Source organism: Dermacentor variabilis, chromosome 5, assembly GCF_050947875.1.
Source record: "Dermacentor variabilis isolate Ectoservices chromosome 5, ASM5094787v1, whole genome shotgun sequence".
NCBI classification, from domain to species: domain Eukaryota; kingdom Metazoa; phylum Arthropoda; class Arachnida; order Ixodida; family Ixodidae; genus Dermacentor; species Dermacentor variabilis.
The window spans coordinates 53,038,342-53,060,526 of NC_134572.1; the positions used below are offsets into that span (position 1 = coordinate 53,038,342).

Sequence of the window (22,185 nt, forward strand, 5' to 3'; positions counted from 1 at the left end):
AGCAGGACAGAGAGTGAAAGAGCGGGATCAAAGTGACTGCAGATAATAGAATTAAATGAGGAATTAAATTGACTGGAGCCAAATTAACAGGTGTTTACTGCATATTTATTTACATAATAACTCATAATTCTGTGCTGGGTCATAAATATGCATTATGTGACCAGGCATAAAATGTAGAAGACTAACAGGCGGGCTTCGCCATACCTGCCACAGCGATGTGCTCCCATTGGTTGCTGTTGCTGCTGTCATATTTGTATGCCATTATGAGCAATTTTGTCAAAGGTGCCATTATGTGCTAATCATGGGACACACTGAACAATGCTTGTCTACTGTCAGAAGAGATTAGCTAGCATTACAACCTGTTATCATTGGTGCTGTCCATTACCTGTATGCTGCTCAGTGCTGAGACCACAAGAGCCAGCCCCTGGGACACAGAGCCCACTTGGATGACAAACATGACCACAGTTGCAGCACGCCACATCTCTTGTGGCTGTCCTGTCGTCCAGTACAGCAAGGACATCATGGCAAGCGGGCCAAAGATCTAAAAAAATGAAAAGAAATTCAGCAGAAGTAATTAAGGCTGCTTATGTGTGGGAATGCGAAAGCATTATGATCGCTTAGGTGAAATGCTTTCGATTGATGTTCTTTGTGTTCCCCTGCTTCATATTCTGAGGCGTGCTTCTGTGGGCGACCATGTTTCACAGCTGCCGCTGAAGTAGATGCTTTTGAATGCATCTCAGTAGACAACACCAATGAAATCCAAAGAGCAAGTGACAAGCAGGAGGCAGCAACGTGACGTGTGCAATGATGCACACACTACGCATGCCTCATTTTATACGCTCGTGATTCGCCATCGAGAGTGCATTGCTGTAGACACAGCACTGATGAAATCCGAAGAGCAAGTGATACGTGGGAGGCAGTGACGGAGGAAGTGATGTGACATGCGCAATGACGCACACACTGGACACAATTTTAGTCAACCAAAACCATGGATCCACCGTGACATCAGAAAAGCATGCTCGTCTTGCACCCTGGGCACCCGGGTTGGATTCCTACTCAGACCGAAACGTACTGAATTTTCTTTTCAATTTCATTAGTTTACACTTTGTTTACAGAAACCTGCTTGACAAATTTGACGTCAGTTGGAGCATTTTTTACGTGTTTTTACAGTTCACGCATGCTGCGTGAACTGCGTTTTAGTAGTTTGTTTTAGTACCATCTTTCGGTCACACCACCGATGACAACGCCGTATTTTCGCGTAATGGGGCATATAATGCTTTCGCATTAAAAATGTTGCACTCGGCCCGTGGTGCACTTTTTGTGGCCATGACCAGGGTAATTGAATTCTGTGATTTTATGCGCCAAAACCACAATTTGATTATGCGGCACCCCGTGTCTTCTGTCTTCTCGGTATCGCGTAAATCCACCTTTGGCACAGTGAACAACCCTGACCTGGCTTGGTGTTGAATGCAGAAGTCCTGTACCAGATTAATGGACACTAGACACACAATTCCCATAGATTACAAAGTGGTGACTTGAGAATCCTGAGCTTTTGACATTACTTGTAGCCATTGGGTCTTTTGATCAATGCTCATGTGTTTCCAGAGACACTAAATGGCCCTAATGAAACCTTAAATGCCAGTTGATATTTAATTGGGCCATACATAGCAATTCATCTCAAGTGGAAATCACATGGGCGAGCAATTTGAATTGAATTATCGGGTTCAAAGTCTCAAACGTTCTTACTTCCGCCACCACGAGTTACATGTACACTGGCTGTTTCACAAGATGTGTCTGAAAACACTTAAAATAGGAAGGGTGAAATAATTATTCTCTCTTGATTGCTTTTACCACAGCGCTTGCTTTTACCATTTGAAAATGACTCTATAAGGTAATCAAACAAGCAGTTATGCAAATTAGAGTACTGTAATATTTAGAGATAGCCTACCTAAAATCTAGAGCAAACTGGGTGAAAAGAGGGAATAGGCTAACTTTCTATGTACAATCAAGAAAGCTTAAAAAAGAAAAAGAAAACACACTAGCCAAAGTTTGTGAAGGTTTGTTCAGTCTTCGTCAAAACCTTAAAAAGAACAGTCACCATCATTGTTCTATTGTCACACTTGAGTTTCATAGCCTCACATGCCTGTGGTCCAAACCAAATTGATGGGTGGTCTTACATTGCTGCCGGTGTTCCAGTGCCACTGGACCACCTCCACTTTTTTTTCAATTACGAAGCTCTGCCTCATCCTGACATCCTTAATGCTACGCGACAAAGTGACCAAGTTTTGCAAGTTCGGGGATTGTACAGCGTTGTTCACTTATCTCCCGTGGTTCCTAGTTTCTGCCAAGGTCACCATTTCAGCAAATGGGGATGAGCCAAAGATGGCTATCCTCCCCAATGATCGTTGTTCCCTATCTCTGCTAGTAGAAATTGACCCTGGTTTTACCATTGTCACCGCTGGTGGCGGCAGAAGTAGCACCACACCTGCAGCGCAGTGGGATTATGAGAAGTGGGCTACCTTTCGGTGTTATGGAAAAAAAGGCAAATCATGCAAAAAACAAGGGTGTTTTTTTTTTTTTTTCAGAGGTGGGACTTTCTTGGGATATTATGGTGATTAACCTTTAAAGCAAAAGAGCCACGTGAATGCAACTGATCCTAATGGAAGACTTGAAGCAGTACCCCACCTGAAGAGCTCGGAACCATTTCCAGAAATGCAAAAGGTTAATGCTGCTAATTTTTACAGAGTAATTCCAGGCAATTTCACACAGAAATGCGAAATCGAACAGCTGAAGAGTGCAACTGGCATGCCCTTTGTAGACACCCATGAGTGACGTGATTGGTGCTACCTCATGTATAGGTGAGCACTAAGTGAGAATTCTTGGTAGTCCAGTTGGAATGAATGAATGGATGGATGAATATATGATGTTTAATGATGATGTTATCGAAAATGTATGATGCATGAAATATGATGTTATTGGAAATCCTCATGACTAGGAAGCGCTTGGGCAGCATAGGAACAGCTGGCTTCAGTGATTACGAAGGACACACTTTCTCCTGTTTGTCGAAGAAAAGTTTTGGTTGCAGCACTTCAGCGTAAACATGCTGCAGGACAAGGGCGCATGCTTCCACAGCTTAATGTCCTAGACATCTGAATAAAGTTGAGACCTCTGGATTATTGACTTAAAGGTCATTGAAGCTGTCTGTGTTGTATTGCGTCGTCTCAGTGGTAGCCAAGTCAACGAACTATCAGACCAAAGTTCATTCTACACTGGTATATGCACTTTTCAAATACAAGGTTTTTAATTAAGCTTTCAGCTAGCTGTTTGAGGAGGCCTACTATGCAGAAGAAGTTATACAAAAAAGAAAAGAAAAAGAAACCAAGAGAACGAAACATCTTTGTCATGTCATGATTGGTTGTATTATATACTGTATGCAGCACCACAGGAATATACAAAGCCATGTAACAATAAATTGACAGTCCTGACTGACAATTCAGTTTTGCAGTACAGTTTAGCTGGGCATGTCTTATGTCTTGCCGGTGACAATATCAGGATCCTGTGTCTCGTGCTTGCCTGCTACAATGATTCAGTGGCTATGGTGTTCTGCTGCCAAGCATGGAGGTTGTGGGTTTAAATTCCCAGTTGTATGCACCCGTGTACGTACTTAGATTTAGGTGCACACCAAACCCAAGGTAGCCAAATTATTTGAAAGCCCCTCACTGCGGCATCTCTCATAGCCCAGGTGTTGCATAGATAGAGTAAAGCACATAATCTGATTAAGATTTTTTTTTTTACTTCTTATCCTTGAATACTCTTTGCTTGCTGGTAGTGCTCTGAAGCAGATGCGCGCTTCGGTTAAATAAAGCTGCCGGCCTAAATAGAAGAAAATATGACAAGAGTGATTTCTCTGGACTTACCGTAAAAGGAAGCTCGGTAATTATCCTTGCAATGTAGTACATGAATGGGCTGTACCAACAGTTTCTGTGCTCTCTGAGCAACACACTTAGCTCAGTTGGAACTGTAGGAGAGAGAGAAAAAAAAGCACAAATGAGACGAATGGTTACAAGAAATGTGCTACCACTCAAAGCCAGAAGTAGGTAAGGAGAATCACACTTCAAACCAAATGTTGTCACTAAAATAGCACTGTAAATGGGACGCGTCGGCACCTTTACTCCAAAAAGCTGCCTCTGTTGCAGTCTGTTCAATCCTGCACAATTTCTGTCTACGCCTTAAATGAAAACTCCTCACCCTGTTAGTTGTAAAGGTACTGTACCTCGTGCGCTGCCCTTGTTTTGTTTATTGAGGGTAAAAAAGAAGTCACAAACGAAGGAGGGAAACTTGGCTAATAACTATTGGCCATTGTATCTGAGAGGGTAGGTGTCACTGCCTTTAAGGGCATTATCATCATTATAATCACTGCCAGAGATGCAGGTGCACTCAAAAGTGCTGAGTCATGCATTCTCCGCCACTTTTTCATTCAGACAAAACCGAAGATTTTTGACGCACTACTCAATGCCTATGAAATGTGTTAACTGCTTCAGTTCTCCATTTATCTTGTTATCTGCAGCGGAGTTTCGATTCCTCAGTAATTACATGCCTGCTGCATGTTGAACCCTATAGCAGCATAATTGATCTTGTGCTGTCTTGAGCCCAAATCTTCGTACAGTGAAACCCGAATATGATAAGGTAAAATTGGCACTCTACTTCATCATATAGAATATTTACTATATTGGAATTGCACCTTTTGTGCATATAAGAAATGTCACAGATGAATTTTTCTTACACGGAAGGGGCAGTAAACCTTTCAGAATTATTGGGCAATTGTAAAATACAAATTTTAGAAGTAATTTTCATTTTTGTTGAAGCTGAGCATCGCAACCAAAGGTACGGTTTCGAGTCGGGACAACGATGTTATGACATTGGCGGTACAAGGCTAAGCTTGCGAAGGTTTTGCATCCACTCCATCGCCGCGCCTGATAGCGTCACCCGCAGTGGGACGACGCTATTGCGAAGAGTGCAGCCAGAAGAGAGCGAATGCTTCGTCTCGTCTCTAACTTAGTAATTTAGGGATTAGGAATTAGTAATGGAGATCTCTTGGAGAAGCCTTTCTTACTACACTGAACCTAATCAGAGGGACAAGGACAAAAATGCAAATACTATGTGGAGACTAGGGAAAGGTTCTGCATCTAAAGCATTCAGCAACAGTGCCCAGTGGCAGCAGTCAGAAACTCACAGATGAGGACGGTTGGCATGGCCGACTGGAACAGGGCCATGGTGAGGCAGAGCAGGAAAAGGGCGGAGTTGCTGATTACGCGGGTGGCGCTGTTGCCCACATCATAGAACAGCACCGTCAGCATGCCCGCTATGAAAATGTATGCCACCAGGCGCAGCAGCGTGGCAACCTGCCAGAACGTCAAACAACACATGGTGACTTGGATATAGGGACAACAATGCATGCTACATCTTGGAATCATCAAGCGATTCGCTGTTGAGGCTTGTGCAAGTGAAAAGTGAATGAAGATGGAAAAAACAGTCTGCCTCTTCTGTCTGTTTCAAAGGTGTTCAAGTGCCTTGCATCACAAAGTGTTCTCAAAATGTGTCTTTTTTTTCACAAACAGTACTAGGGGCACAGTAAATTTTGCAAACTGCAAGATTTCGTTGCCACTAATCTAGACTCCTTTTTGTGTAACTTGTTGCATAACTCCTTTAATTTTGCAGTGAAAGGAATATTGGTTTTATCTTTCCTAGGGGAGTGAAATAGTCACTGCAGAAACTAAAGAATGCAGAATGGTGTCACCCTCTGGGAAAGAGACAGCATCACTATTTCTTCCATTGGAAAAGTCCCCACTTTGGTTCCAGCATCCCAGCAAACAATATGTAGTTCCGATTTATTCTGAATCAAACAAGTTGCAAGTTGGTACTGCTTCTAAGCATGACATTCAACAAACTATGCCATGAATAGCTACAGTTTTCTTAAATTTGAGAGCGAACAAGCAATTAATTTAGCTGGGAGAGTTCATTCATTTATTCATTCATTCATTCATTCACAAAACTTTTATTGGAGTCCTGAAGCCCGGTCTTTTCAGTTCAAGGCGGGCCGCTTCCATGTCGGCACCGTCAGGCCGAGCCTTATGGCACCAACGTGGACCCTCTGGACAATTCGTAGTTGATCTTGATATGAAGAGCTTGATATCATCTTGTGCCAGTAAAGCCATTTTTCTTCGGGGTCAGCGAGAGTCGCGGGACAGCCTGCCAGCATGTGTCTGATGTCAATGTCAATGATGGTCCGTGGCAAGGTCCCATAACCCCTCACCTTTTTTTATATTCCAAGCGTATCCCCACGCGTGGCGGGGGACATTAAAGGCCCCTTCGATGATGAGCGGGGAGCTTTTTGCGACTGCGAGTGCCTCGTTGAAAAGTGCCCTAAAGCTTTGTTTATTGTCGGTGGGGCTGCTATAAATGTTTAGGCAGAAGATACTCTGCGCCCTGCCCTTGTGCCTTTTGAGTACGACTTCTACTAGGGTATACACGATTTTACTCAATCCGAGATGGATATCGTGTTCGATAAAGTGTAGCTTTTTGTCAATGAGGGTTGCCAATCCCCTCCCGCAATTTTTTTCTCTACATACAGAATTGTACCCGGTTAGCTTGACTTCGTCCGCTAAAGTTTCCTGCAGCATAATTACTTTTGGTTTGACCCCCATCGATCTAATTAATTGGCACAGCAATGCCTTTTTGTTGAGGAATCCGCAACAATTCCACTGCCATACACTAAAACTGTGGGCGCTATCCAGGATTACTGGACGGGTTAATTTTGCTATTACCTTATACCAGGCTCTATTAGCAATGCAGCATTTAGTGCGATTTATATCATACCTACAGAACGGCAGAAAGGTCACTGTATCCTGCCTGCAATAATTCTCGATATGTTTAATGAAAATATGTACTACTGTGCAAGATAGTATATTCCACCTATTTATAGATACAGTAGAACCTCGTTGATACATTCCCGTTACGGACGTTTTCTCGGCGCCAATGCTCGCAATCGAAAGCACAAGAAATGACCCAATAGAGTTAGCTCATTGTTTACCTGTTCATATGTTCCCGGAAAACACGATTTTCTGGCACAGATGTTCAGTAAGTCGCCAAAGTACGATCGTATGATACGTCTTCCGGCTGTTAGATCTCATGTAAATAAGAGAATGCGCAAGGCGCGTGCATTCGAGAACAGTGTATAGATGCCCGCTGCGGCAGCTTCATCGCAATACTCGCCCGCCCGTCTCACGTGAAAACGCCGGTGCGCACTCAGTTTCTCATTTTGGTACAAGCAAATCTCCGGGAACTTCGCATGCGGCATTCACAGCTATCACCGACAATTCTATTGCGATAAGCATCTTTGCCTATCTGTCACAGCGTGTGGTGCCGTTGGAAGCGTAGTGCACGTTTTTAATAGGCGATAAGTGAAACTCATCGCTGTTCCCTGCTGCAGACTGCGATAGTATAGGTTTTCGGCCGCTAGATGCCATGTTAACAAGAAAAGGCGCGAGGCGCGTGCGATCGAGAACACTGTATAGCCGCCTGTCTCACATGAAAACGACGGCGCGCGGTTTCTTATTCCGGTACCAGCAAATTGCCGCCCAGGTCGTTGTACGCCACATTCACAGCTGTCGCCAACAAACCTAGTGCGATAAACATCTTCACCTATCTGTTTTACGGCACATGGTGCGTAGTGCCATTGGTAGCGTACTGCGTGATTTTACTAGGCGATAATACAAACGTGGCGCCGTTCCCTAGCTGCTACAAGCGGCACGATTTGGGCGTCACGCTGTCCTTTGGTGGCATCCGGCTCACCAGCTCGGTTTCCTCTCCATTTTCCGTCGCCCTCTTAAAACACCACGCAATAGGAAAACAACAAGACGTGTCTCGGGCCGACGGAGCACAATCAGCTCGATGCGCGTCGGTGTCTCGTGCATATTACGACTTGACATATTACGACGCTTTGCATTACGTAATATGTCAACAATAGTTGAGTCTGTCAAATTTTTTACTTACTTCGGATCATTCGTTTCCCCGGTTAGTACGTTTTTCCTCGCGTTTTTTTTTCAACACGTATAAACGAGGTTCTACTGCACTTGAAAGGCGACAAAAATAGTCTCTAAAACGATGGATCACTAGGGCTTAAGATAGGTTATTAATGATACCTTGTTTCTGATCACACACAAGAAGCACCGCTTGACAAGCACGACAAACTGGTGGAAATAGTTGACGTGCATCCGGTGCAACTCCATCTCTTCAGCTTTTTCCTGCAGGAAGAAAGGAAATGGAAGTGTATTGCCATGGGACACATCAGATGCTTCAAAATTAAATGATAAAGTATGTGACTTCCGTATTGTGCCACGCGGCAAGTGCAACCAAATATATGAAAGCGGTGGCAGGTTAGCAGTGCAAGAAATATATGAGCACTTACAGCTCACTGTTAAGAGGCACCCCACTGAAACACTATTTATCAATGGTATTTATAGCATTACAAAACTCAAGCCAGTGGAAGATTTGTTCGCTATAGCTAAAGCTTTTTCATTCGTTTCCATATTGCCTTTCTAGCAAATAGGTTGACAATACTATCTATTGTTCCCATTTTAGATTCCCTATAGGCCATATGTAAATTTGTTTTTTGTTTGGTAAATAGTACATGCAATAAGTAGTGCAAGTCTAGATTAATAAATGTGTGAACGCAGTACTATATGAATACAAAGTTTTGTTGTGATATATTTTACTTATAGACCCCCCTAGGAAATGCAAAAACTGATCTTCAATTTACAACAAGTTCAAGTGTATCTAGACAGCGACGACACAACTACAAGCTCCCAACTGCTTTCTAAAGTGCAGGGGAGTTCTCTACAGCCAGAATGGTTCGGAAACCATTAGGCAGCTGTGATCAGCATTCTTCACCCATCAGTTCCTTATTTAAGAAATACACACATCACCTTCATGAAAGGGAACGCACAAGCATGTGGCCTGTGATCTGTAGCAGCTGCTTATTAAGCTACTACTAAGAGAATGCAAGAAGCTTTACAGATGCTAGCAGCAACTATAGGTGCGAACTCTGAGCTTTCTTTACTTGACTGTAGCTGTTGCTTGGCGTTTGTATTTCTTTCTGTTGCCAACTGCTGGCTCTAGTAGCTGTCGAGCCTTTCCTAGTCACCTGCTGCTGATGCCATAAGCAGCCACCACAAAGTGCAGGCCTTTTCATAAAGGCGGTGTGTGTAAGACCCATTTAGGATACTGTACACGGAACCACCCCACCAACGTGACACAATGATTTCAGAAGCTACGCTCCCCACCTCTTTGCTTTGGAATGTGACTTAATTATAAACACCTGCAAAGTGGTTGAGAAGACTGAATTACTTGGACATTGTTAGCTTTTGTTACAAACTGCCTGTTTGCAGAAGCAGTAGCCTCTGCAAATGGACAACAACCCACCTTCTTGTTCATGATCTTGCCTCCATACTCTGTGAGTACAGGATGGTCCAGCTTTTTTTCCTTGACCTCCTCTGAGTAGTCTGGTGTGAATGATTTTGCCAACTGCTTGTTTAGGTTCCCATACTCACCAGATGCAATTTCAGTGACTGCAATACAGAACACGAAGTCGCACCAATAAGTACTGCCAGTGATGCAGATTGCTGAAGAGAATGAAGCAGGTATTTTTCTGTAAAAACCGGGCACATTACCAACGCTTTTGAGGAAAGGCTTATACTCTTATGTTGTAGCTCTTAGTCATAACTCTGTGGTCAATGCATGCACAAGGCAAATCCTTTTGCTTGTCGGATCGTCATGTGTATACTTGAATAATGCATGTGATTACCACTATTGTAACATTATAGGTGACAGGATGGAAAATGCCAGTAACTTACTCATATTATTATATCGCAACAAAAGATGCATAATGTGCCCAGTAGCTACTGGGTGAAATGAATACTAAAGAAAAACACTAAAACAGTTTAGACTGGTTGACTATACAGAAGAAACTGTATTTGATAATATTTATAGTACAAAAGTGATTACAGCACTGATAATGAAGGCTAAAATTAAGTTTAATTCCGTGTATGAACTATACGGGCCCATTGATGTTGGCAGGGGGCCACGAGTTTTGCGCCGTTCTCGCATATTATTTTGGACATTTTTAGTCAGAAAAAGTTCACAAGGGTTGGCGGGCTGAGTCTCTGTATATTTCTAAAGCAATATGATAGTTCTTCACTATCTAATATAATGAGTTAACTAGCCATGAACAGAAGCTGTCATAATAATTTGATGTCCTGTGCAATTGGTGTGGGAATTTCAAAGTAGCACCAACAACCATCCCTTGTTTCTGTGTTCGCTCTGACATATACCAAGACGTATATCATAACAGTTGCTCTAGAAGTGCAATTTACCCAACTAGTTTAACTCTACTCTTATCTTTAGCGTCCTTACAAGCAGAATGTTTCAGTACGACATTATGAACAACCAGAAACTGAGATGTGCACTTGAGGGGGCACTAATGCATACCAGAGGATGTTCAAGAATGAACTTTGTGAGCAATCATTCATCATGATAGGCTAAGATATAGTAAAAGGACTGCGTCGCACAGTCAACACCTTTCAGACGGGCACACACCAGGCCTGCTTTGTTTGTGCAATAGAGACCATGCAGCCTCGCATCGCGTCAATGGATCACATTGCAAGACTACTTCACACCGATGCTTTGTTTGCATACTAGCTTGCTTGTACCCTTTCAGACATGCTTGGAGCTGGCATAAAGCAACATAAAATTATGTCAGGTGCCACTCTACTTGCTGCCTTAAATAACCACTGTCCAATTAAAACATCCATGATGTAAAGTTGCTTAACATAGATAAAACACCTGAAATGCAAATTAAATGTTTATTTAATAATAATAATAATAATAATAATAATAATAATAATAATAATAATAATAATAATAATAATAATAATAATAATAAAGTACTGATGATTACAATGATCTAAAGAAAGAGATGGTTCCATCCGCTTTCTGCGTGGATTACCAGTGCCTTAACCCCTTAACCATTTCAGATGAACGAAGCTCATCTTTGCTGAACTGCCCCAAAACCGTTCTGGATGAGTGTAGCTTGTCTGCTATTTTGAATGAGACATGCTCGTTTGTGGGCTAGTTGGTGTGGCGCTTTGCAGGTAATTTATTTTTTTTTTCAATCACCGTTTTGCACTTCTTTGGTGGCAACTCGTGTTTCCAAAATGGTGTACAGTGGTTGCTGGTCTGTTGTCACAGAAAAGAAGCCTTTTGCCGTCATCCAGCTCCTCGGACGATAATGATTCAGACACGAAAATTTACTTCGTTTCTGGAAACGAAAGCGATAGCGACGACTTCGATATTAGCGCAATTCGTCAGATGAAAAAGATCGCTCAGAAGACACTATTGCCAGTGCACATCATTGGCAGGGCATCGACATGAACGACATCCCCATGAATACTCCTCGGTTTTGGTTTCTGGGCATCCCCGGTAAGGCATTGTCAGAATAATACTAGAACTTTCTGAACTGCGCTCTTGCTCCGTTTTTTATTGTTGATTACCAGCAGGCAACTGACCTCCTTTATAATGGGCAATAATAAACTTTATTATGCTAATTTAACTTAGTATGTGCTTAAATTTCTTTTTTCAGCATTGAAAACCTGCATTTTATAAGAAAAATATTCAATATCAGATTTTTAAAATATAAGCAGCTTGGCCATACAAATTGTCAAAATAATAAGATGGTTAAGGGGTTAATAAGATCGAGACATATCCTTGCCACGGATCGATGATGCCCTTTGATTGCTTACAAGTTGCTGAGTGCTTTTTCTTTTTTAGATATTTATTGATTAAAAAAGGATAAAAGGCAGTATTACAGTGAGTGTACAGTGAGTGAGTGTACTGTAGACATTATTGCTGGGTGAGACAAGTTAAGCAAGCAGAATGTTTAATCTTTAGGATGACACACTGCAATAACCAGCCTAAGCACACCCTATTTGTGCCTAGGTTGCGCATAGATTTATAATTTTAAAGCAAGAAATTGGTTCTCTTGGTCACACACACACACGTTGTTTGCACCACTGATGTGATGTACAGTGTTGTAAAGTTCATCATCAGCTAATTTTAATATTCACTGCAGGACGAAGGCTTCTCCCAGCGATCTCCAGTTACCCGTTTCTTATGCTGGCTGATTCCGACCTTGCTCCTGCAGATTTCCCTGTTTCATCACCCACCTCATTTTCTGCCATCCTTGACTACACTTTCCTTTCCTTGGTACCCATACTAACTCTAACAGTCCACTGGCTATTTGCCATATGCATTACATGGCCTGCCCAGCTCCATTTTTTTTCTCATAATGTCAACTAGAATATAAGCTATTTATGTTTGCTCTCTGATCCACACCTCTCTCTTCCCGTTTCTTAATGCTACGCTGTTTAATGTTTTTGTTCCATCACACTTCGCTTGGTTGTAAACATGTTCTTGAGCGTCTTTGTTAACCTCCAAGTTTCTGCTCTTTATGTCAGTATCGGTAAAACGCAATTATCGTATACTTTTCTTTTCAATGACAATGGCAAGCTCCCATTCAAGATTTGGTAATGTCTGCTGTATGCACTCCAGCCCATATTTATTATTATGTAGATTTTCTTCTCATGATTAGGTTGCACAGTTATTATGCAATTTTCTCAGTTGCAGTAGCTGTTATCTGTGATCTTGTTTCCAGTTTAGTATCATGACGAAGTGAAGGCCTGTCCTCAAACTTAGTTGGCGCAGTTTCTTTGTGCCTTTGTGTCACTGCTACAGTCGTCATAAAAGTGAGATGATTTTTGCCTGTTGCCAATCTACAATCTGTGCAACTGCTAATCAGACATATTTAATGCAATCAGCATTATTATGCTACTTTACACACTTGCTGGAGGCTGGTTGCCTGTCTGCCGATGTGTCTAACCATTTTCCTGCCAACTTAGAGCATCGTGCCGCAGTGACGAGGGAAACGGGTTTGAAAACAGTCGCTGGGCCAACTTGGGTCATGGGCATGTCACATTGCATATGTGCCGTCCCTCAGTTAACCCATTCCTTGCCAATCTGTGTTATTGGCTAGACCGAAATTGTGCCATGCTACGCCAGAACGGCTTCAGCATCTGTGCTCCGGCAGTGGCCACCAACAGCGAGCAGATTCGTGCTCCCGAAAAAGAGTGCAGCCGTTCACATTCCGTACGTAGTGCAATGGTACCTCCCGCGTAGTTTCTCATAATTTTCTCGCTTATAACACTGGACTTTTTGGCACTTCCGGCAAGTGGCAGGCACGCGCATGACCACTTCCTGCTGTCATCACTGTTGTTGGAATGGCCAGGGCTGCTGTATTCAGAGTGTACTAGAATACAGTTGAGTGGGTCGAGTGGTGTGGTGCTCCCTGAGGCGCAAAACAATGAAAAGTAGGCTGAGGGCGCTGCAAGCGAACCAGATTTTAGGGAGGTGCACACTGCAGCGAGTTCAGCAGGTGGGTGTCTCTGTCCCCAGGGCTGGTATAACATAAAACCATTCCAATCTGTTGTTATGCCCATGTGGCTAGGCTTAAGCCATTTTTACCTATTACGAAGGGCTATTGGCGGATTTGGAATAAAAACATTGTAATAGTTTTACGTTATACCAGAAAGTTAAGCATTAGGTGCTTTGGAATCGCCCTGGTTTATTAAGTAGAAATGGCCTTAAAGAAATCGCAGTTTTGCATGAAAGACAAAGCATCGATTGCAAAAGCAAACTAATTGACAGCTGTAGGAACTAAGGATATTACTTTTATCAGCCGTATAAACCTGTAAACATTCGCCACCTACTAACTAAATCAACAAGCAGACGTGAGCACATCTTGCACGATCACCGTGCCCACTCACTGTCAAAACGCTGGAGTGAGGAAGCACGGTGGCAGCAGGTGAATTGGCTTTCATGCTGCCTCTCGCTTCAACGGGAACTAAGCGGCGAAAACACAGTGCACACGAAGCTATCAGCATTCAGTGCATGCACTCTGTCCCCATTGCAAGTAGCTTTCAAGATTGGGCCTGCGCAGCCATGCTATACGCAGCAGCCATCGGAGTAGAACCCCCCCTACCTCCCCCTCTCCCCTCTCTCTCCGGTGCCTTGTGCATGGTGAAAGACTGTGCGCATTCTCCCCGCTTTCCTCCCTTGTGCACGCAAGTTTGAGCCACCATCATCGGCTCACCGTTGCACACTTTCACTCGTGCATACGGCACGCACCGACAACATTATCACCCTTGGACTTTATACGGAACATCACGGTGATGGCGACATGCACAGCAGTAATGCGCCTGGAGGCTTCATGTAATTGCCATTGCCGTAATAAAACATGGCAGTTCATAACTCTGGCTTCTCTGTACAGTTTGTTGGTGAAGTGCATTTCCATGCACTTCACCGACACTGTCGAGACATTAACGAAAAATGTATGTATAAAAAATATTCTGGGCTATTTTTCGAAATTTCGGATTCACTACTGCAAAATGCATGTTTTTTGTGGTTGCAACCACTAATTAAACATGTACAGGCACTACTGCCAAAATTTGCATGCACTAGACGGTTTCAGTATTGGGGTAATCTGCTTCAAAATTCAGCTTAAGCCGTTGCTTAAGACAGTTGCAGTACAGCGCTCATGTTGGTTTATTCTGTTTCGTCATGGTTTCGAAGTATGTTGCCATATTCCATTATTCCTCCAAAATTCAGATTGGCCTGCTCCAAAAATTGCTCCAAAATTACTATGGGCAGTCCCACTCCTGTATGTGCTACTGGGTATGTGCCACAAGTTATGTGCCGCTCTTCAATAAACCTGTTTCAAGTCAACTTGGGACACTAGGTACTGTATTTTTGCACTTACAACCCACAGCAAAAATTCAAAAACAGTTAACAGTAAAATGTGAATTTTGCCTTGAGGTGTGGCTTCAAGGCAAGGTTCTCTGCCATTCAGTTTTGTTATCTCTTGGGGAATTCCACCCTCTCTCCACCTTTGTGTGTTGAAGACCCCTTCTCCACTTCTTCATGATCGCCTGTTGTCCTCCTCTTTATCGGTTGCCATTTTGCATTTAATAGCTGGTGAATGGTACACGTAGCAGCAGAGCAAATCGCGATTTTAGCTTGGGAATTGTGTATTATGTGATCATAAGTTATCCATTCCCGTGGAACTCTCTCAGTCCGTGCGAAGCGCTTTGCGAGTTACTATTAGCGGTGAGGACTTACAGAGTCGCCATCTGTCGGAAGCGGCTCGCTTGCATAGTATGAGGGATAACGCGACACGCTCCTCGTAGGTTTGGCTGTCGTTGCTCAATAAAAACACCATGTGGGAGCCCTCCTGGACATTTCTGTACGCCCTCTTGGAATGGCAGAAGTTCTTTACTGTCAAAATAATAACCTTGGGCAAACAGAAAGCACAAGATGGTTTACAGATGCTGTCTCTTTACCGAATACATGCAGTGAACGCCCACTGCACACGGTCGCCACGATGGAGTCCCCTGAACTGGTTTCTTGCATGAAAGGTAGGCAATCGCTGAGAGCAAACTATGTGAAATATGTTCTTATAGTGGACTGTCTGTATAACCAAATGGAGCATAACAGAATGATGCCTCATAGCAGCAATCGCACTGGTTCGCAGCGACCGACTGTGTGTATGCATGCATGTCCGGACACAATGTTTCACTTTCACTGCTAGTGCGTTTTTGCACCGTACCGTGAGCTATAGGCCGCAGCATATGATCATTTCATAGTAGACTAGTAACCATTGTTGCGTGGATGCTATCACAGCTGTTTAAAAATAATTTCATTCTAACGAGGGACTTGGACACCTATGGTGACTTGTGATGTGCCATCGCGATGATTCAGTCTTTCTTTTTTTTGTTTCTTCTGAATTCTTGGGCATTTCAATATCATTATTTCTCTAGTTGCACCGCACTGTGTGTTCATCGGTGTTCTCAGTGAGCAATTTTGCACAGCTACTTTTTCTTAATCCAGTATACATTCATTGTTTGGTGCTAAGACAAACATGAGCATATGCCATACCTTCTTTTAATGTGCTTCTTACCGTTCCCTTTCCATTGCAGTGAACTTGGCAGTATCTAGCATCAAGTTCATAGATCAAAGCTTTATGACATTAGCCAGGCAGCGCGTGTGAGTGAGCATCTCAGTGCGCTCTTTCTGCTACTTACTGAACATCATAGCCCTGATGCCATAGCAGAAATCTTCCTCGCAGAAGTGCTTGCTGCACACCCGAGTTGTAGCCGATGGCTGCTTGCCAATTCTAAGTTTCGCGACTCAAGCTTTATACAGCTTCTTGCCCCGTGGGCTGCGTGAAGGCTGACACGAGGCTCTGTTGCATACGTACGTCACTGCGGCAGCGAGCAGTAGCCTACCATGTTGGATGCCTTCAAAGGCAGCCACTACCTATTATAGTGCTTTGAAGTGTTGTCAAGTTGACATCTGAAGTGGGGAACCTCCCCACTTAATCAGAAATGCAGCGCAGGTGGGACTATAAACTTTCATTTTCAGCTTGCGTGGTTCTTTTTGAAGCAACTGACGTGGCCACTGTGTCCACGTGATTCCTCATGCCCTGTCACGCCAACTTTTCCAGTGGTGGAGCTCGCCCCCAATACTGACTTTAGAGAAAAAGCTGGGCAAAAAAGTGGCAACCGCAATGCTGCTGCCATGTAGCTAACTCTCATTTTCGCAATACTAAAAACAATCAAAATATGATGCAAGAACAAGCATTTACATGTAGCACATACATACGGACAATGTATAAAATTCATTCCTCATATTTTTGAAAAGGACTTGATAATTATTTACAAAATTTCCATGCAAAATTTACGGGGTGTGAACGGGTGCACTTGAAAGAGCCTGATCTAGATGGCGCCACCATACTGAAGGAGACTTGGCATAGTGCTGATTGTGCACCTCGTCTGAATTGCATCTCATAGTCTGTGCCTGCCCAGTAGAGCAACATGGTGGCTCCCTTGTGGTTAGATGTCATTGCATGCCTCTAGAGTTAGTTATATTCTAATTACATACAGCGGAGAGCCAAATCACTGTTGGAATTTTCAACTTGGTTGAGTTTGCTCTATCACCATTGCACATGCAAGAGCTGCTCCATCCAGACTGTCATCCTGTCATGTGAATGCTGGATGCGAAGTGATCCATTCGCGTCATATGTCATGCGACTGATTCGTCTGCGATCACATTCATCATGTGAATCCAGCTTTATCAGCATTGCTGAAGAAAGGCCGGAACACAGCCGCTGGCTGAAGAATCGACGCAGATGAGTCGCACATCCGCGAATGGAGACTGTTTTTGCAAAGATTTGAGTGTTTTTGTATGCAGTTATCTCTTCTGGTTATACATTTTGATTTTGTTTTCCAGGTTGTTGTAAATGAGAGTGCAGGTTATAGGCAGCGGCGGGTTATGCGTGGCAAAATAAGGTGTGTGTCAGTGGGTATGAGCCGCTCTTCAATGAACCTCGGCGATCAATGCCAGCTGTGGCAAAGGCGATTGTTTACTGTAAAAGAAGGCTATCAAATAGTCCCTATACTCACTAAAGTCTGCTGGGTTGTGGTAAATGGGACAGTGCAGGTTCTGCGTGGACAGAAAGTTGAGCAGCTTGTCCACTGGCCCATTGTAGATGCACATTCCTTCCGAAATCATGTAGAGCTGTACAGTGTGATGAGAGACAGGAAGCATACATGTCAATTCAGAGCAATGGTGGGGACACCATGGGCACTATAACGTGAAACTATTCCAAACCTTTCTATTCCAATTCTCCAATCAGCCCTCCGCGATTGGTCAACAACTCTTTTGGACCACCCCAACTTCACCTGTCTGTCACGCGATGTTACGAAAACCGCGATAGCTCCCCATTTGATATGACGCATACGCACTGGTTATGCACGATTTGATTGAACAAAAGAAAAATAGTTATTTCTGATTCGATGCCTTTCGCCATTAGCCCTTGGCTATTGGTCAAAGGTTTTTGGGCTGCACCCACTTCAGCTGCCAGTCATGCGATGCCACAAAACCGCAAAAGCTCACCACGTCAAAGTGATGTGTATGTGCTAAAGATGCATTAATATACCGAACAAAACTGAATTTTCTTCTGGACAGCCTCAGGCTGCCCCGTTTCGAAAGGAATAAAAGATGGCTGCCGCCAATCGCTCAGGCATTCACTACTGCACCTGCCGGAGAGCATGGGTTTATTTGCGTATAATAAAACTTCTTGCATGGTCGTGTAACATTTCCGAGCACTTTCGGCACATTTATGACCTCATTTTGCTAACTCTTTTTTGCTGAGGATCTGTTTTAGCGTCATTCTTAAGCTTCCGTTGCGTGTCACTGTGATTTTTGACCAGCCATTGCAAGCTAAGTAAGGGAAAGCAGACCAACAGCAGACGCCGGCACCACCCTCTTGATCCGATTATCGATTTTGAGTGCAGTGGCTCGGCCCCATCGAATCCCTCTCCACTTGAGGGTGCTCCTCGCTTGTCATCCAATTTGATAAGTCAAGCCGCTCATTGTAGGCAATGTTATTCATTTTTCAAGCAAACAAAAGTGACCTCATATGAACGAGGAGAACGTTTGAGTGCTCTGTCCAGACAACCCTGCAGGTGACTACCCGATGCTTACGTTGGCGGTTACGCAAATTTGACATCAGGAGATTGGAATAAAAACAGATTGGAATAGTTTATGTTATAGGGTCCCATGCTACAATAACACATCTACAAAATTAGGAGTTACAGTTTATATGTGCAGATTTCTTATACTATATATTCAAGTGGTTGCCTCCACCCTTGGAGTTTGAGCTTACAGATAGAATGCAAACAAGGACAACAGATTTGTGTACTGCACAACTGATTGATGGCTTAACAAGCACTTGTCCCTGTCCACTTAGCTATTAAATTAAATACAATAGACTCGTGTTAGTTTGATTCCAGCTAATTAAATCTTTTGGTTAATTTGATTCCGATTCCAATTCTAACACACAATTTTTATTCCCAAAACAATTCAGTGCAATTCGATACGAAACCGAGACTGCGTTTGTGGCGTTTGCCACAGACTACCATCAAAGCCAGCCTAGCCAGCGTCATTGCCATCACAAGATGATGACCATGGATGGCACAGAATTTTGTGAAGGAGGCTGTATGATGAATGGCGACAAAAAAACTTTTCCCATAACATGACGATGATGTGGCACTTTCAATCTGATAACAAAAGCGCATGCAAACAATAAGTTATTTTACATATTAAGCTAGCACTAACAAGTTGCACCTTGTGTTCTTGATGTTCCAGAGCATTGCATGTGCATCACAGGATTAACTAGTGATGTGGCAAGTATAGGTGTGGGCCACTATCCTGTTTACAATTGTTGCGGAGTCATCTGATAAATGCACAATATTAAACACACTAAAGGCTGCACTGAGGATGACATGTTGTTGTTCTTCATAAACAATGATAAAGCATTGTGTGAGAGCCATGATGATAGGCATCAAATAAATAAATTTACATTACGTGAACATAAACTTTGCTAGTTCAGTCTTTTCATACTGTCAGAATTGGAGGCATGTTATATTCTTTTAGCTAAAAATTGAGTGTGTGTTAAGCTTCTACATTGTTTAGAAGCTCCAATGTGATTTCTATGTTAGTTTTCTACTTTGAACCCATAAGAAGTAGGTTAACATGCGATTCGTAGACATGTTAGAATCAGGCAAATATGAATGAATGAATGAATGAATGAATGAATGAATCAGCAGTGTGTTTGGCACTTTGTCTTCCTCCTGTTCAATTGAACATGCCAGACAGTTCAATGTTCGACCAATTTGATCGGTTCTGTTGGGGTCGAATTAACAGAAGTTGACTGTATATGTTTGACCGAAACAGACATTTCCTCCTGTCCTATAAAATAATTTTAGTGCAGAAACTGTAAATACTAAGAATGAGTTGCATACTCACCCTATCAAAGTGTGAGAAGAGTTTTGCACTCGGATTGTGTATGGAGCAGAGCACCGTGTGGCCAGCTGCAGCCAATGTCTTCATCACCTTCACACAGCGGAGTGCAGAAGCACTGTCCAGGCCACTGCAATTAACCCATATCGTGTACGCATACGTGTAAGTAAGCAGCGTTTACTTCAAGAAATGATACAATTTGACATGTCACCTGTGTAAGGCACGCATGCAGCGCATGTCATAATTGAGTCACTGCAAAGAAACTCGACCTGGTAGGCTCATCGAGGAAGATGACTGGGGGGTTGCTGATTAGCTCCTGGGAGATTGCTAGCCGCTTGCGCTGACCACCTGAGAGGCAGCTGGCACGTGTGTGCTGACATATGTCCAGACCCCATCGCGTCACTGCTTCGTCCACCTGCATTGAGAAGGTGACTGCAATTGTACCAACCCATTTCACTGGTATTGACCAAGAATTTTTTTCAGTGATGCTTACTAGTTGTGTTGCTATGTGTACAGAGCAAAGCTTATTTTGGTTCACCGCACAATTGTCTCCTGTATACTAGTATTTATAGTGCCCGCTCATCTGCACTGAAACTGGAGTGTCACATAAGAGGGCACTACTTTCTCAAAATGCCATTATTTACAGTTATTTCGCTGTCGTCAGGGTGACGATAGTTTTCTTTCAACACTTTTCATAGTTTCTTGTACAGTTGCATGTGGAAGCTGAGGAGTGGAAGCGGAATGTGGAAAAACTTGTCTGTGCTCTAGAAGCAAAAGTTATAAAATGTCCAGGAAAGTGGCACTACTGGAGCAGACTACTGGGTCCCATGCGTATTGCCATAAATGGGTATGAAATGTATATATGTACAGGAGAATACTAATACACTTATCTTCTTTTTTAGAAAAGGTGCTAGGGTGCATTGTACCTACAATAAAAAACAAGACTTTAAACAAGGCATAAAGCATAAATGTCTCATCATCATCATGGCCCACCAACACTTGACTGCCATTTTGTCAGTTGACAATGGTGTAATGAGTAATGAGGCCAAGTTTATTGCATTGCTTTTGTGATAATTGTCTGAGATAATGATGTGGCATAGCGGCAGCAAGACTGCAGGCATTCCATTTGCCATCGCTGAGGTGCTCATAAGCTAACTTCTGATTGGCGTTTTTCCTTTTGTGACTGGCTGCTGGAGCATTCGGGAGCATGTCTGAATGATGCTGAACACAAGTGGGGTGTGCTTAGTGAAGTTATTGTACCAGCACAACAGAGATAATAATATAGTACTCAAATTATGGCTCAAAGCTTGTTCGGGCATATGGGTAATAGGAAGGAAGATTGGGCTAAGTATGGCTCATTATGGAAGCTTCCCATGCAAAGCTCCATAAGTGTCTCTTTTATGTAAGCATTTCGTTGAACTCATTCCTCAAAGGACGTCGCTGCTTTGCGCTGGTGCTTATCCACAATGACAGAGTGAAGTGGTGGGTTCTGTGCTCTACTCGATGGCTGTACTCATGGACGACTTTCTGTGGCTATGAAGGGAAAGCTACGGAGGCAAAGCGCGCACAAGTGAGAGCGCATCTGAAAAGGGTCCCGCGTTTTAATCCACATTTGTTTAGGCTGGGGAAGACAAAACATAAACACCTTATTAGCGACAGTTAAATAAGCCGGAACACACCAATATGACTTCAACGGAAAATAAGCGCACAGGAAGACACACACGAACAGCCGAGAAAGACACGGGACAGGCTAGTTTTGTACATATAAAAGCCCTCATTGTTTGAAAGATAGTTTAGCGCCTGTCCTGTGTCTTTCTTGGCTGTTCGTGTGTGTCTTCCTGCGCGATTATTTTCCGTTTATCAGCAAAGCACCATCTAGCCCGTCGGCAGGTGTAAACACCACTGAGTGTAAAAGTTTGCTTATTTTGCGGTGTTTCACTTCAGTGCCTGGGGAAACGCAACACCATTGCATGCGGCAGCTGCGTCGATTCAGCATCTGTTCCGAGCAACCAAAAACAGTGTCAAACGCTGCCGGACTACTTGGTGCGGTAACACTTGTGCAGCAGCCATGCGCCCACATCTTTGCCTTCACAGCCACAGAAAGTTGTCATTGAGTATAGTGTGTTTTCACTGCTCTCTGGCAACATTTCCATATGA

At 43.2% G+C, this 22,185-nt stretch overlaps 1 protein-coding gene across 2 annotated transcripts in view; it reads right to left on the reverse strand.

Annotated features, from left to right (window-relative positions):
• The window catches only part of LOC142582606 (ATP-binding cassette sub-family G member 1-like), a 76,722-nt gene that overhangs the window by 12,076 nt on the left and 42,461 nt on the right, over positions 1-22,185 (reverse strand). For both annotated transcript variants that reach the window (XM_075692489.1, XM_075692490.1), the window contains 8 exons: positions 20,298-20,443; positions 20,035-20,158; positions 17,628-17,742; positions 9,481-9,626; positions 8,202-8,303; positions 5,234-5,402; positions 3,918-4,018; positions 386-541 (listed from right to left, as the gene is read on the reverse strand). In XM_075692489.1, coding sequence (XP_075548604.1) covers positions 386-541; positions 3,918-4,018; positions 5,234-5,402; positions 8,202-8,303; positions 9,481-9,626; positions 17,628-17,742; positions 20,035-20,158; positions 20,298-20,443 — 1,059 coding nt within the window. The remainder of the gene's footprint in view (positions 1-385; positions 542-3,917; positions 4,019-5,233; positions 5,403-8,201; positions 8,304-9,480; positions 9,627-17,627; positions 17,743-20,034; positions 20,159-20,297; positions 20,444-22,185) is intronic.